Consider the following 16,455-nt stretch of genomic DNA (forward strand, 5'->3'; position numbering starts at 1 on the left):
ATCTTGTTGACCAAAAAAAAAAATCCTAAAACATGGTTCGTCTCCAACTATTTTAACAAATCCAAATATAAACCTTTTAAATTGATGACTATCTTTAAAGAAAATTATTGCTTTGGTTCAAAACAAAACAATTTAGTAGCAAAACTCTCATGCTGAGAAATGAAGAGTTGCATGTTCGAATTCACACTTTAGTATATCAAACGTCCCTGCAACTTAGTAGTTACGGTTTGAGTTGGACTCCCAAAACAAATAAAAAAACTAATTTAGAATAACTTCTATTAAAAAAAAAATCAAGATAGAGAGCTCTTTCAAATTGCAGATTGGCAAGATAGATGGGATTTCCTTGATGCAAGCAAGTGCCTTTAGAGAAGGGTGTAGCTACCAGCACCCCCTATTTTTGCCACCCCATCCACTTTTCCTTTTTGTAAACCAAATGTATAACCTAACCCTCCCCCAATCCTAAACTCGTGTCACCCTCAACCTTGCAACATTCCTCTAGACGGCTAGACCCCTACCCCCTCACTTGAGAGAGGTATCGGCTTATGACACAAAAGGATTCAATTAGATTTCAGGTTAATGTTTGGTGGCTTTGTCATTATGGTTATGATTATGGACTGGTCCTATATGGTGGCAGAGTGTAGCGTGCGTAGGAGTTACACCATTGACAGTTGCAAGATAGTGCAACTACATGCGCAATGAAGTAGGAGTTACACCGTTGACAGGAAGGTGCAACTACAACGTTTCGAAGCAGAGGTGCTGCAAAAATGGTGGGGGGATCCTTTCGGTATAGAGCTTGCAATTATGGAGAGGTATGCTTTTCAAAAACCAAGTTTCTTGCAGGAGAAACAAAAATTTGACCTTCAAAACTAGTTTTTGGAAGTCAGTTTTGTTTGCCTCTTCCTCAAAGAGAAAAGAATGGACACCATTTTCCATCATTTGCTACTATACTAACCTCCACCCTGCTATGTTCAATAATATCCACCCAGACCGCACAAATTGTTCAAAAATACGCATCCAGACGTGCAAAATTTATGCATTTGGGGGTGAAGAAAAGTAACTTCCAAAAGGAGCATAGGAACAAGAGTATTCTGGGCACTAAGATAAATATTGAGGATGGGGGTGTAAAAATCAAAAACTGAGAATTGGGTAGCAATGTCCATTGAGAGGAAAAACTTTGGTTTGCAAAAGAGCCATCTTAACTTCAATATTTTTACCATTTGTTGAATTTTATCAATAGAGTGAAATGGGATAGATTATATTTAAATTTCATAGCATATAGTTTGGAAAATTTTCCCACCCCTCATTTCAATAAAGAAAAAAAATAAGATATTTTCAAAAGTCTACTTCCAACCCCATATTTCTGAAGGAAAAAATCACCGATATTTTCAAAAGTCTACTTCAAAACGACATAAAATTCACGTTTTTTCAATCCGTCAGTAATATTAGGGCGTGAAAAGTTCCATCCCATATAGTTTACAAATTAACCATATACAGATCCATCCGTCGATGTTAAATAAATGGTATGGGAGAGAGCTATCGATATACACACACAAGCCCCCAATAGTTATTTCAGTTATCCTAAACAAAAAGCTTCTAGATCTAGTTTAAACAAACTCTTGAGTAAATTATAAAGTACAGAATATTTTTTATATATAAGAAGAAGAAAAAAAGTCAAAACAATGCATACATGTTGAGATATATCCAGTGCTCCAAAAACTGGGAAAAGGAAGACCAAAGTTCACTAGCAATTCTATAAGGTAATTGTTATTATACAAGAATAGTTTATCTTCATCATATTTTACCTGCTTCCTTTTCCACCATCAGGTGAATTCACCATCATGATAATCTTATAGTCAGGTCCCCTAGCTACTCTGCAACAAAAAAAAAAAAAAAAAAATTGGAAGACATCAGTATCATTTTATTATGTATTATGTGCATATAACATATATATTAAGCCATCAATAAAATCCCTAGTTCTTTATTTTTCCACTTTATCACTGCTTTTGAGAATATATCCAGTTTGAGATTCGTGAAAAATCAACAGAAATAAGTAAACTCCCAGGGTGAATTTATTATAATAATTTGGGGAGGGGGGAACGAGTGATACGGGACGTTATTTTATCACAGCATAATAAGGGCAAACAATTCCTTTTGACTATAAAATAGATTGCAAAACTTCCGGATTGTGCACCTCTGACAAATCCAAGTTACAAAACACAGTAATAGACGTACAAGAGATAATGCACAGACTGAAACATGGAATTTTGTTGATAGAATGAGAGAAGATGAGGGCAGCAAGTTCCTAACTTGCTATGTAAATAACCAACATTTTATATTGCTCATAATCTAAAGACCTTAATTCTCTTAAATGACAAGAGACCCCTCTAAATCCCTCTTATATATAGCCGAGGCAAGATGCATTCTTTTAGTAGCCAAAATGTTCCTCAGTACGACAAAAACTTCTTTTGCGCCACTAACACACCAGAGTCAGGAGGTGGAGGTTTGGATTGATTGCATGAGTTGTGGCTCCTTGTTTAGAGGTGATAGACAGTCTGAACATTAACAAGGGCACATGGGTATCATGGAACTTATTTTTGTAGCTCTAACCTGCTGGGCTTACTTGGCTTATCACTTACAGAAGAGTCCGGTAAAGCTCTATTATTTTCTTCAGTAACTCAAGGCAGGTCCGTTATGTCAACAGATTGAACCAAATGCTGTAGAAGATAGTCCATTACTACCCTTCCCTCCTCCCTTTCTCTCACAATATTTTCTGTGGAACCTATGTCATCCAGAGTTACTCTAGTTGCTGGACAGAATTCCTCTCTACCTGTATAATCGTCAGCGAAGAAGCATCGGCCACAACCATTGCATTCACATATTTATCATCAGTTGCATCCTACCCTCCAAGATCGGCTCTGATGCCGATTGATATCAACCGACATTGTATCACGGATTCACAGAAATAGAGAAGAATTCCCTTTGATTACATAACAGGTTGCAGAACTTTGAGGGTTTGCACCTCCTCTCAAACGACAAAACACCCCTCATGCTCAATCCCTTTTATTTATTGGCAACATTTCTTATTTCTCCTAATTGTCTTCCTAACTCACTTGCTACCTAACTACCTAGGGGTAACCCACCAAGGAGAAAAATGAGAGGGTCAGGAAGCACACAACTACACTGATAATGACAGAGATTTTAAGATGCTATGATGTAAAAGGAAAAAAATCAATCAGGGTCTGAAAGGAAATGAAAGCACACACTGAATCTGCAACCCTGGCTACTGAACAACAGCGGCCAGGGTAGATTTGTCTTACAATTGATCATATTTGATAAACAACTATCTCCAATTCCCTCTTCCTCCACTCCCCAACAATTAAATTTGAAATTGACAATAGAGATCAGTGTTGTCAATTGTGGAAAACAGTGTTGTGTTCGAATTCCGCTACGCTACAGTGATATAGCGGCGTTATAGCTGCTAATAAATAGCGTATTGGAGAACAAAAGTGATTTGTTTAAATTCCGTTTAGCTATAGTGCTACAACGCCGCTGTAGCCACTATTTGAGAACACTGGCAGAGATTTGTTGCTCAATCCAGGAAAAATTGTTAACTAGTGTGTTGCTGTCTGAGTCTTACAACTAGGAATCAAACGGGTGACTGATGCAATTTTTTGCAAATAAAAGCAATTAAGGGTTCCCCGTTAAAACTCCAAAAAAGAATGAAGTACATAGTCATGGAAATCAGAGAAAAAATTAAAAATTGTGGCAGATATAATGATGTACCTCAAGAAATCTGAAAATGTCAGGCAAAAGTCTCCTTCACATACAAATGACAACAACCAATTGAGGAAAAGAGAGTGAACTAAGTACATAACTATTTCAGCCAGCAACCTTTATTGCCCCCAACTCGTCAATTCTTGAGCTCTTGTGCTGGAAAAAATTAAGAAATTGAGCACAGAAGTTCATTGAAGATTAGACACTGTCAACCACTAAGAAATATACACCAGAAATGTGCTGGGACAGAAAAAGCTCATCACAAGACTAAGCTTCTTACTACTTTATTACCTTGCTCTTTTTGTGTTTGTGCACATCATTAGCATCATCATCTCCGTCATGCTTCCTCTTCTGAAAGATATTGAGCAAAAGTAAAAGGTTAATAAATAGAACTAAATATCTGTAACATGTCCAAATAGCATGTAGAGCAAATGTTGACATTGAACAGTGTTGTCAATGGCGGATCGCCGAAAATAGATGTTTGTTCAAATTCCACTACGCAATAGTGCTATATAGCCGCTATAACTGTTATTTCATAATATTTTGTGCTAAATAGGTATTGCAGAACAATAGTGATTTGTTCAAATTCCATTATGCAATAACGCTATAGCGCCGCTATTTAACATCACTGATATCAAATTAAAATGATCTCCTTCACTGGATCCTAAACAGAGTTTACAAGTACTTGAGAGTTAACAGTATCAGCACGACACTAATTAAAAATCATAAAAAAACAGTCAAGTAAATTTGCAATGTTATTGCATGACATGATTTTCAGAACACATTTTCTCTCAATCTGAAGAATATAGATGCAGAAAACTAAAAAAATTCAACCTTTTCATGATGTTTCTTTGAGTGATCAGCACTGGAATCACGATGCCCGCTTTTGTCTTTCTTTTTGTCCTTGTCTTTGTCTTTGCTTCTGTCCTTGTGACGATGTTTGTGCTTCTTATGCTCCCTGTCCTTGTCCTTATCCCTGTCTTTGTGCTTCTTATGCTTCTTCTCTTTGTCTTTCTCACTTTTTGATTTTCCTGCAATTGTTGGTATTCCTTTCTCCGCCTATTAGGGAAAATACAAGGAACAATCAAGATATAAGTCTACAAAGAACACATCATCAAACTTTGTTAAAAAAACTAAGATAGCATGCCGAATGATTTCAGCAAGAACTAAAAACTAAGTATGATCAAAATCACTACACAATTTCTTACAGCAGGCAAATCGATGGGAGCTGTTTCCCTTAGTTGGAAAGCCTCCTTGAGTACATCCAAGTCGAAAGGCTGTATCCGAGCACTTGTCTCTCTTGAGAAAGATGTATTCTGAATGAGTTCGTCCAATTGCATGCCATCTCCTTTTCTTATTTCTGTGTCTCCTACTACACTGTGCAGGTAGTGTGTGTCCGCGATTGACACAGGAAGCGGCCTCTTGCAGAAAAATTCATAGTGTGGTATTAATTTGAAATGACTTATGAGATCCACAGCACCTGTCAACTCCCTCGGTCCTGAGGAGTCAAAAACACAGAATGTCAAAAAACACGGTTTTTCTTTGATGAGTAAGTGTTAACTAAATATAAAATATACACAAGAAAACGTATTGTGCAAACTTTAAAAAGGGGTGATTGCACGGTAATTTTTATCTATGACTCGATCTTCAAAAGATGCAAAGAGAATTAAAACTTTTCCATTCAATTCCAAAAAATTTAACAGGTGATAATTGACAAAGTTTCAAATCTGCCAAAACCCAAAAGGGCAAATAAACAACTAAGATCACAAATAACTGATTAAAAATTTAACCAAGTATTGTCAATTAGGTAACAAGCACAGTCAATGCCATAAACATATGAAATCAGGACTTGTATATACAATAATACAAAACAGAGACATCACATAAAGATTTTATAGAATTAGGTATACAACATAAAGCACTATCATAACAAACTTTTACCTCCTCCAAACTTTTTTCCTTCAGGATCCATGATTCAATCTTTCATGGTTCAATCTTCCACAGAACCTGATTAAAGCTGTCGGATATTGGAACGAAAAGAACATTTACAAAATTATTAGGGAATACATAATGAAACAGATATACCATATAAAAATCATAATTTGGCACATGAAAACCAACAAAGTTACATAAATACTTCTTTCTCATGCTACCCTCTTAGATTACGGTAAAGAGGGCTTCTAAGACATTTAAGAAAACCACGGCAATCCAACAAAGCAACGTTTTACTTGTGCAACAAACCCCAAAACTTAAACAAACTAACTAGAAAAAAATATTCCAATTCCCACAACCATTATTGTGCAGTTAAAAGCTTTGTAGGAGACTAGCAAGATTTTAAGAAGCCCTAGCATTCACACAAAACATCATTTAAGACCAATTGGGAAAAACAAGTGTTCCCAGTAAGGCCAACAGAAAATATTAATCCATGCCCAAAGCTAATAATCTGCAAACAGAAAATGCACCATAGAATTCATTCACCTCATTTTTTTTTTCCATATTTCGAGAAATTGAAATATTCAAAAAACCATAGACCATAAAAATCATTCTAGACCAATGAAGCACTGAAACAAACGCATACACCAAACACATGTGTCACACCAAACACATGTGACACATCAGCGCCGGTAATAATTTGAAAATTAAATTAATTGAATGTAATCACATGTGTCGGTGTGGGTTTTACATGTCCCGTGTCGGACACGCCTTTGATCAAAAGCGTTGGTGCTTCAGAATTCTAGACAATTCCAAATCGCACATGCAATCATCACCCAAAGAATATAGTTGATAACTTAAAATCATATAGTTACAAGCCAACGCACTAGCATAACAAAAACACGTTCAGCTTGTGTAAGCATAGATAGACTAAAAACATCAAACTACACATGACCAGCACCAATTTATATCAAGAGAAGCATTCAGTTTCACACGGATACAATGGCTCCTTTAGATGATATAAATTGTAATTACTTTTCATTCAGTTTCATATAATCAATAGGGATGACATGAACTTGATTGGTTCAGTTTTGAAAAGAAAAGGGGTGGAACCAAGGGGGGAAAAACAGCACAATCATGTGTTTTAAAGTGCTTATTTCAGCAATTTTCATGGTTTCAACCATCAATTGTTTCTTATCCTGTTTCAATTTCCACCTTGAAGATTGTTAAATATTCAAATCCAACGTTCAAAAAAAATTAACAGCTTTTCAAAAAGTGGTTTTCAACAAAAAAATCTAAGTCTCAAAACACACACCACAAAAAAACCAAAATCTTCTTCACATTAATAACACAATTAACAAAACATGCTTACGCCCTAAAAAATTCCAACTTCAAAAACAATCAAAACAGTGAAGAAAACCCCACCTGAAGAGTGAAAAATTCTCAATTCCCACAAAAACCACCAAATCTTCTTCAAATTGGCACAAACACAACCCTCCAGCAATTGCAAAACTTCAACCACCCCAACAAAAATTTCTTCGAAAGCTGCACAAAATTGAAACCTTTCATCAAAATAAGCCAAAATCATCAATAGGGTAGTCAAGAATAACAATAAAAAGGTAACTTTTTTATGTATTCATTGAAAATTTGGTAATTGACCCATGATAGATATAGTGTGTAAAAGAATGAAACCTGCAAAATTGCAGATCCAAACAGTGAAAGAAGAAGAAAGGGATTAAAGGGTTCTCACAAAAATATATAAAGGAAAGATCTTTGTTGAGGTTTCAGTGTTGGAACAATCTTTGTGTTTGTTCCTTCGGTAGTACTCGTGATTGTGTTGTGTTCTTTCTCTCTGTTTTTTTTTTCTCTCTCAGTCTTATGAATGAAAAAGAGCAAAAACCCAAAATTCTTTTATGTTCCTAGTTGCCCCCTCTTATATATATATTTAGCTTCCATTTTCTACAATTTTTCAATTTTACCCTTTTGATATTGCTATGCTATTGGATCAAGTGTCAACTTACCCCTAATGGGTAACGGTGGACTATTTTTTCATGTAAGATTTTTACTTCTAGATAAAGAAACACATTGGAAATTGGGGTATAAAGGTGTATTTGATAGGTTAAAAAATAGTAATAATTTGGATAGAATAATTTCGGTTGTATTGTGTTTGATTGTAAAATTGTTCTAACGATTAGACAAATTGAAAGGCAAAGGAAATTATTGTCATCGCTAAACCATATTTGAATTTTTTTTTTGTCTCAAGCACAAGCTGCTTAGCCCACGTTTTTTGTATCAGTTGCCCCCGATTTATGAATGAAGTAAAATACAACAAATATGTCATGTAAATTGCTATGGATAAGTTATTTCTATTTCTTAAGATAAAATTAAATTGTTTTAGTATAAGCTATAAGTTATTTTTACAAGCTATTTTGGAGAACTTGTGAAAATAAATCAAAAACGACTGATGAACATTTTTTTTTTTGAAAGAACGACTGATAAACATGTCATAAGTTATTTTCATAAGTTTTCACAAATGGTGTCACAAATATTTATACTCGTGCATAACTCAAATAAACTAATTCAAGCATGTTCGGTCTTTTTAACTCCTTTAAAATGTATAAAAAAAATAGCATATAAATTGAGCAACTTCATTTAACATTTAACTAGTATTACTAAATCAAATGTAGATATTATACGCATCTCATATTTAATTGAAAGAACAACACCTAATTTTATCACATTGTACTCTACTTATTTTACTAGAGGAGTCAAATCTCTTATCAAAGTAGTAGTAGTGATAGTGACCATGTTGAAGTGGTACATAACCAAACCAGATAGAATTGTGTCACTAATTCAAGTTTCAAAACACATTGAGAAAAATGTTACGGATAACTTAAATCCGAAGTACAATGAAAATATTATAAGGTGGTCATTTGCACACATTAAAGTGTTAAAAAAAAGTAGCACAATTAAATCAACATTAATTGATACAATTTTGCCTCATCTAATCAAATCTAAATTAAATCAATATGATCAACAATGAATCCATTTTGATATTAATCATTAGATTCATTATATTTCATGTCATGCTCACAAAATCAACATTCCTTGAAACTAGATATCATGGCCATCATTGTACCAAAAAAAAAAAAAAGATATCATGGCCATCACTTATTGTTATCAAAAATCAAGAGTCAATTTTCGAGAAATAGAGCTCACCATTTGTCGACCTTGCTGAGATTTTATTCTTGTTCTCTTCATATCATCAACATCAAGAATCTTGTTGCCATCGAACTATGAGATGAACCAAATAGCGTGGATGACGTATGAGGCAGTAACACAATGTGTAATGACTATCATGTTTGATTTCACATCTATTCATCCCAAACCCTAAAAATGCTTGTCGTTAAGATAAACAATACAAAGGATACATGTTTTTTCTTGAGTACATTTTCATTGAAAACTTCTTCAAAACAAAGATATGGTCTCTCTGATGTTCACCGTCGTGAGGCAAACGAAGGATAAAACGCCGAATTGAAATCTTCGATTTAGGTGTCTTAGATCAAATTAGGGCAAGAAAGTCAAAATGTGTTTGAATACTAGTTGCATCATGACATATCCGCATTGTACAATCATTTGTGCAAAACACTTTTTTTTTTTGGTCTAGTGCAAAACACTTGTTTTAAACAAATATGAATATTATATTAACTATATAATAATCGCATTTTAGTACATCTAAAATAAAATTGGATTGGGTCAATGGTATATCTTTTTGGGTCTTTTTTAGAAGATGTGTTGTGTCTATGTTAGAAAAAAAAAAGTTTATTTAAGTTTGTACTGAATCACAAACTACTTTCATTGCAATCAACAATTATTAGAGGAGTGGAGTTATTTTTTATTTTTTTAGATAAATAGATATCAAAATGTTTTGCGCTAAATTAAAGGTTATTATTGAGAAGATTATATTTATAACATTTGACATGAACTCATTTTATTAATATGTCTTGAGATATATCAATATTAGCATCATACACACTTTAAATTTAAAATAAGGATAAATTAATTATATGTATTGTGTACTCCACAATCAATTCTTCCGCCGGGATAAAAGATACACAAAAAGAGTATATCTTATCATTTTGCTTATATTTCATTTCAAAAAGAGTACATCTTATCTTAATTTTAATATATATAATGTTATTATAAATAAAGTTAGTTGAGGCTCCAAGTTTATTTTCCCATCAAAATACACACGTGATTGGAAATTCTACCATTTAAAATTTCATATACTATTTGATTTGACATTATTTAAAATTGTGATGAAAAAATAAATAATAAAATTCATCACCCTACCTTCTAGCTATTACTTAAGTTATGCTAAAACTTTCATGTGATTAATGTGCTTTTGTAAATTCATATATTAGAATAGTAAATAAATGTTTACTATTCATTATGGATTGTGAGGTTGTAGAAAATAAATGTGTAAAATAGGAAAAAGAAATCTTTATTAACAACTTGAGCCCAAATCTAGGTCTATGTGATTTACTTCTTATTAGTTGACTAAGTCAACCCCCTTTTCTTCCCTTTAGCATATTCACTCATACACATTTTCCTTAATTTATTCTTTCACTAAGCTCACTAAAGAAAATAGAAGAAAGAAAGGAAGAAAATAAGAAAAAAAAAAGATACATGGATGAAGTCCGTGAGATGGAGGAGGAGAGTAGGAGGTAGTGCATGCAAATTTAAGAGGAAATAAAGGAGAAGGAAAGATAGAGATGAAGCCTAAATAATTTCCTCACCACAACATGGTAGGAGAGCACTCAAAATATTTATTTTTATCGTGGTTATGGGTTCATAAAGACAAAAGAAATTGAAATCAAGTTAGAGTTCAAGGAAGGAGATGAATTTATAACAAATATTTATCCTTGTTTCTAAGAATAAAATGTGATATAGGAATTGCCCACAAAATCTCTATCTGGGATTGTCTAGAATCTTTGATTTATACATGTCATTAAAAGTTTATGTTTTGGGTTGGGTGTTTTCATGACCTTAGGCATTTGTGTATTTTGTATACATATGGGGAAAGTTATGTGTTATTTATATATCCCTTCTTCAAATATGTAGATGAGTTCTAGAAATGAGTCTCCCTTTAATTAAAGTTACATGTTAAGTTTTGATGTATGAGGGTTTTCATAATATTTTTATAGTATTTTTATTTTAACCTAATTTTAATAATTTCTGTTTTATTTTCTATTTTGAATTTTCGGCCCATTAGGGTTTTGTTATTTTCCTATTTAAGGTTAACAGTCGTCGCCTAAGAGACAACTTTTATTTCATTCAATAATATTTTAGAGAATTTTCTCAAATTTTGGTGGATTTTGGAACCCTATTTTCACAAGTTTGTCGCTTGCAAACTTGTTCTTTTTCAATCTAAGTTTAGCGCTTGCTAGCATGCACTTCTGGACTGCGTCAAGTTTTATAATGGATTATGTATGAATATAAGGTTTGGATAGATAACCTTGACTTTTCGCTTGTAATCTCAATGTGCAGAGTTTAAATTCCTTAAAAAATGGTTGTATAATAACTATCAATGATACTTTATTAATAAAAAAAAATCCCTTTACCTATTTTATGAAGGAAAAAAAACTCAGTATTGTGAAAAGATGGAATTCTTGATATTCGTTGATCAATTGAGTATTATATAAGAAATATAAATGTTAAATTTGATTAAATGTATTTGCATGTTAAGATTAGGGTTTTAAGTGTTTGAGTATTGTTATAGGCCTACTAGAGGACCAAACTACTCAATGCAATGCAAAAAAAAATCGTGTTTTTAGTAGGGTAGGTCTGATGGAGGGAGCTAGGTGCTGCATTGTGGGAGATAGGCACCTAGAAACAGAGAGCATACACCTACATGGACACCATGCTCCCTAAAACAACTTTTTCATGTTTTTCACCTCATTTTTAGTTGTTTTTCTATAGTACTTGTTAGTTATATGATTATATTGGTATGTTTTAACTTAAAGTATGTTGATTTTATGTCAATGCATGAACTTTTAAGGATATGTAATCATTAATACAGTAATACCAACATATAATTGTTAGACAAACTTAAGACTTAAGCGTATCACATGAATGGAGAACGTAGTACAAGTCATAATGAGGTATAAAAGGGTTTCTTTCAAAAATGAAGGGAACTTTCCTTCTAATGAAGGGACATGTGTAAGGGCAGAATACTGGGATGCCGCTTGAGGTGTAAGGACATACCTTGGACATGAGTTACAATTTCATGGATTACTTGCATGTGAGGGTGAAATGTTGATAATGATGAAAGAGAGAATATCAGAGAAGAAGAAGAAATTACACCCATTGCAATGTTAGAGTAAGGCAATTATGGTTTATCCGGTAATAGAAGCAACTCTCATTCTGAAGAGGGAATATATGTAAAGGCGGAGATAATGAGATGCCTCTTGTGGTGAAAGGACTTACCTTGCATATGGATTACAATCTATTAGAACACTCACGTTTGAGGTATTTATATAGAAGACTTAATATCATATATGAATGTTATAGTGTATCAAGATGTATTACATTGGTATGAGATACGAATGCAATCAGGTAAGACGTAACTTAATGAATTGGGGTGTCAAATATACATGTGTGCGTGCACACACAAACCCAGCTGCGCGCGCGTAGAGAGAGAGAGAGAGAGAGAGAGAGAGAGAGAGAGAGAGAGAGAGAGAGAGAGAGAGAGGGAGAGAGAGAGAGAGTTTGTACTGAGATGATTTTTTTTCAATGCGTAACACATCAGGCATGACTGTGAAACATCTAGAAATAAATCTTTTACATTATATTTTATTGAGTTTAATGTAACAATGTTTGGGTGATGCTTTTCAGGTGATAGTAACATTAAAGAACTAAAGAGTATATTTGGATTTCTCATCAATCATCTAATTAGAATGTCATCGTTCCAACAGATCACAATCGAAGTCATAAATTAGGAGTTTTATACTTAGTTGTCTTTTGAGTTTTGTATTCCTTAATACTCATTCTCTTAAAATTATAATATTTTTGAAGGTTTAAGTACATCTTAGAATTTTAAACTTATATTTTGTTTTAAATTCATATGTATATTTTCAAAGTGTTCTTTGTACTAGTGTATATTATATATATATATATATATATATATATATATATATATATATATATATATATATGTATATGAATTACACGTATGTTTTTTTTGGGAAAGGACATCAGGATTTTAATTCTGTTTTTTTTTTGGGAAATGACTGCATGTTTTAGTTGGGAGTGGGGCCCACCGGGTTATCTGTATGTATGTATAAATATAAGTATCGTCCTTCCTCAATCTCATCAGTCCATTAATATTCGTGGTGGTGAGAGCCTTTGCGGGATCGGAGGTGCTGAGGAGGGGAGCAGAGGTGTGACAGCCGTTGTTGCAGTAGCAGATTCCGTAAACACAGATTTGCCATTGCAGTCCATAGTCCCCTGGGAAAACTCTGGCAGCTAGCCTCAAGTGGCGGTGCCGTCGCCATCGTGACTACAAAAGCAAAAAGCACACGGAACAATTTCATCATGATTTTGTTGATTTTGATTTTGGTTATACTTTAATGGACTGATGAGATTGAGGAAGGACGATACTTATATTTATACATACATACAGATAACCCGGTGGGCCCCACTCCCCACTAAAACCCGTCATCATTTCAAAAAAAAAAAAAGCAGAATTATAATCCCACCGTCCTTTCCCCAAAAAAAATACGTGTAATTTATATATATAAATTTATCATGTATCATATTAAGTAAGTATGAATGTTACAGTGTATCAAGATGTATTACATTGGTATGAGATATGAATGTAATCAAGTAAGACGTAACTTAATGAATTAAGGTGTCAAATATACACGCGCGCGTGCACACACAAACACACGCGCGCGCACACGCGCAGAGAGAGAGAGAGAGAGAGAGAGAGAGAGAGAGAGAGTTTGTACTGAGATGATTTTTTTCAATTCCTAACACATCAGACATGACTGTGAAACATCTAGAAATAAATATTTTACATTCTATTTTATTGAGTTTAAACTTACAATGTTTGGGTGATGCTTTTCAGGTGATAGTAACATTAAAGAACTAAAGAGTATATTTGGATTTCTCATCAATCATCTAATTAGAATGTCATCGTTCCAACAGATCACAATCGAAGTCATAAATTAGGAGTTTTATACTTAGTTGTCTTTTGAGTTTTGTATTCCTTAATACTCATTCTCTTAAAATTATAGTATTTTTGAAGGTTTAAGTACATCTTAGAATTTTTAAACTTATATTTTGTTTTAAATGCAAACTCTCGTTGCTCAGCCTCACCAATCATGTGATTATTCCACTCCATACAAGACAGTGGTATTGGAGAATTGTCTTTCAAATAAACATGAAGAAAGTGGCCAAAAATTAAGCAAAGACACATGATGTTGGCATGTGAGTTAAGTGGTCGAGCCCTTTGGATAGGGAAAAAGCTCCCACATAAACCTCTTTCGGGACTTATCAATTGAACAACAACTCTATCTAACAAGTTGCAAAAATGTGACCCATATCCGGTAATGCCAACCAATTATCTATGTATCCAATTCACCCCTATTTGTTGGAGGGTGTAAACCATTCATGATATATTCGAAATGCTCTTCCGAACCAAATATTGGCAAATAGTCACGCTTATTAGTTTTTAACTCATGAATAAGTGCACTATGAACCAATATGTGATTTTCCTCGTCTATACCCCGGGATCCACAATTACCATCTCCCCTTAACATTCACAATATTTTCAATGTAAGGTCTCATGATCTTTGGCATTTGTGTAATGTATGGTAAATCCGGATTCGAGTGTATAGTAAGCGTTGAAATAGATGAGCGCAATGAATTGCCAATACATGCACTTTTCCTCTTTAGAAGTGATGGCTTACATCCGAACGATTGACTATCAGGGTATTGGGAATCAACATGCTCTTATATAGATGTGATTCAACCCGTAGATGACTCTTTTGGTGTAGACATCATCCTTTTCTTTGCTCCCTTGGTTTCCACCTTTCTTGGAGGTGGAGACAACATCGTGTCTTCCAGAAATGCTAGTTGACGCATCATCTCTTTGATGTGGAGTTTCATTTTGTAAGGGACTTTTTTAAAACATTCTTGAATGTCATTCCACTCATCCATCACAGAAAAATCATCAACTTATTCTCCACATACACGTAACCTTTGCCAATAAGGATATATGTCATCAAATCAAATAGGAAAAAATATGTCTTCAAGAGCGATTTCCTCATCGTTTGCTCTTGTGAAATAGACATATTTATGCTCTTCCAACTTCTAAATCAAGTATTGAATCTCCATCTTGTCACCTCTTATAGACTTTCGTCATCTAGTCCATGCATTGTACATTTGTTTTATATTCGTCACACTTTCTTTGTTTTTTCCCCTCTAATTCCGTTAGAATAATCCTAAGCAACGCCAAGCTTATTGTCATGTCAACAACTCTTTTCTTCTCCTCATCTTTTAGTCTACATGCAAGAAGGTGATCGTCTAACTTTGGCTCAAACTCATGGTTGTGAACTCCATTAAGCATTGTCAACCACCAATCATTTGTCTTCTTCTCAAAGTAAGCACGCATCCTAGACGGACAATCACATTTCCTCGAGCTTGTGCCTTCAAGATTCAATTTATTTCTCCTCTTTGGTGGTTTGTATACACCACTCCTTTCACATTGCAAACTCAACATTGGATTTTTTTTATACTAGATTTATTTATAGATATAGTAAACCCCGCCGCTGCCGCTTGTCAATGAACCCAACCAAGCAAATCATCTTGCACTCGCCATCAATCATTTGTTAAAAAAAATGAAGCAGTGTTTACTTCATAATCGCGAAGCTCGGAAACACTGGTAGGTTTTGCTTTAATGGAAGCGTAAATGAGAATTTTGACATTAACAGAACCTTCAACAATAAGTTTGACATCAATGGAAGCTTTAACAAAAGCTTCAATGATGGCGGGTTTCGGCTCAGCACCATCATCCACCACATTTTCAACCATCACTATATTTATTGAATAAAAAATAACAAGAAAAAGAAATTATAAATAACTTGTGCAACAAGCCTAAGAAAGAAAAAAAATGGGGTCAAAATTCAAATTCTGGGAACCAACGTGACTCAACTCACATTGAACACTTCAGGGAACCAACATGACTCAACTCACATTGAACACTTAACATGACTAATGACTTAACTCATGACCAATTGTACCTCCCAAAATGACGAACAATGCACAAAACCCAACAAAATGTAAATAGTTAAGATGATGCATTACCTAATTTTAGACCTTTGATGAGTGTAAAAACTTGATTCCTGACGATTTTCAATGATTTAAGTTCAAAATTTTTCAGCAATAAATTCACACTTTTAGGTGTTTTGGAGGTGAAGAGGGAAATAAGTGTGTGTTTGAAGTGTGGAGGTGCTAAAAATGGCCTTAAACAGGTAATGCATCGTAACATGAGTTAACTCACGTTGGCTTTATACCTACGTGACTTAAGTCATGTTGGTTTAAACGCAAGTTAACGCACGTTGGGTTTACCGAACGTGAGTTAACTCACGTTGATGTTATTTTTGGTAGTTTCATGTGGAAGTAAGCAAAATCACTTGTGAGAAGAGCAATTTTCCATATTTAAACAATTTTTGGTTATAATTT

General features: G+C 33.9%; 1 protein-coding gene across 8 annotated transcripts; it reads right to left on the minus strand.

The window, feature by feature from the left end:
- Positions 1-1,621: 1,621 nt before the first annotated feature.
- Positions 1,622-7,590, minus strand: MED19A (mediator of RNA polymerase II transcription subunit 19a-like protein). Of its 8 annotated transcripts, none has more exons than XM_085731956.1 (9): positions 7,457-7,590; positions 7,132-7,251; positions 5,716-5,781; positions 4,983-5,272; positions 4,609-4,833; positions 4,066-4,125; positions 3,784-3,930; positions 1,803-1,871; positions 1,622-1,716 (listed from the first exon to the last, which is right to left on the minus strand). In XM_085731956.1, exons 3-7 carry the CDS (start codon positions 5,744-5,746, stop codon positions 3,880-3,882), a joined length of 657 nt encoding a protein of 218 aa, XP_085588082.1. In that variant the 5' UTR covers positions 5,747-5,781; positions 7,132-7,251; positions 7,457-7,590; the 3' UTR covers positions 1,622-1,716; positions 1,803-1,871; positions 3,784-3,879. The 8 variants fall into 8 exon arrangements, with proteins under 8 accessions (XP_085588082.1, XP_085588078.1, XP_085588083.1 ...); XM_085731952.1 differs by having other exon boundaries at positions 5,716-5,791; XM_085731957.1 differs by having other exon boundaries at positions 7,399-7,590.
- Between the last annotated feature and the right edge of the window lie 8,865 nt (positions 7,591-16,455).

The sequence above is a fragment of the Medicago sativa genome, chromosome 8 (assembly GCF_051527215.1).
Source record: "Medicago sativa cultivar Bolivia chromosome 8, Bolivia_mono, whole genome shotgun sequence".
NCBI lineage: Eukaryota > Viridiplantae > Streptophyta > Magnoliopsida > Fabales > Fabaceae > Medicago > Medicago sativa.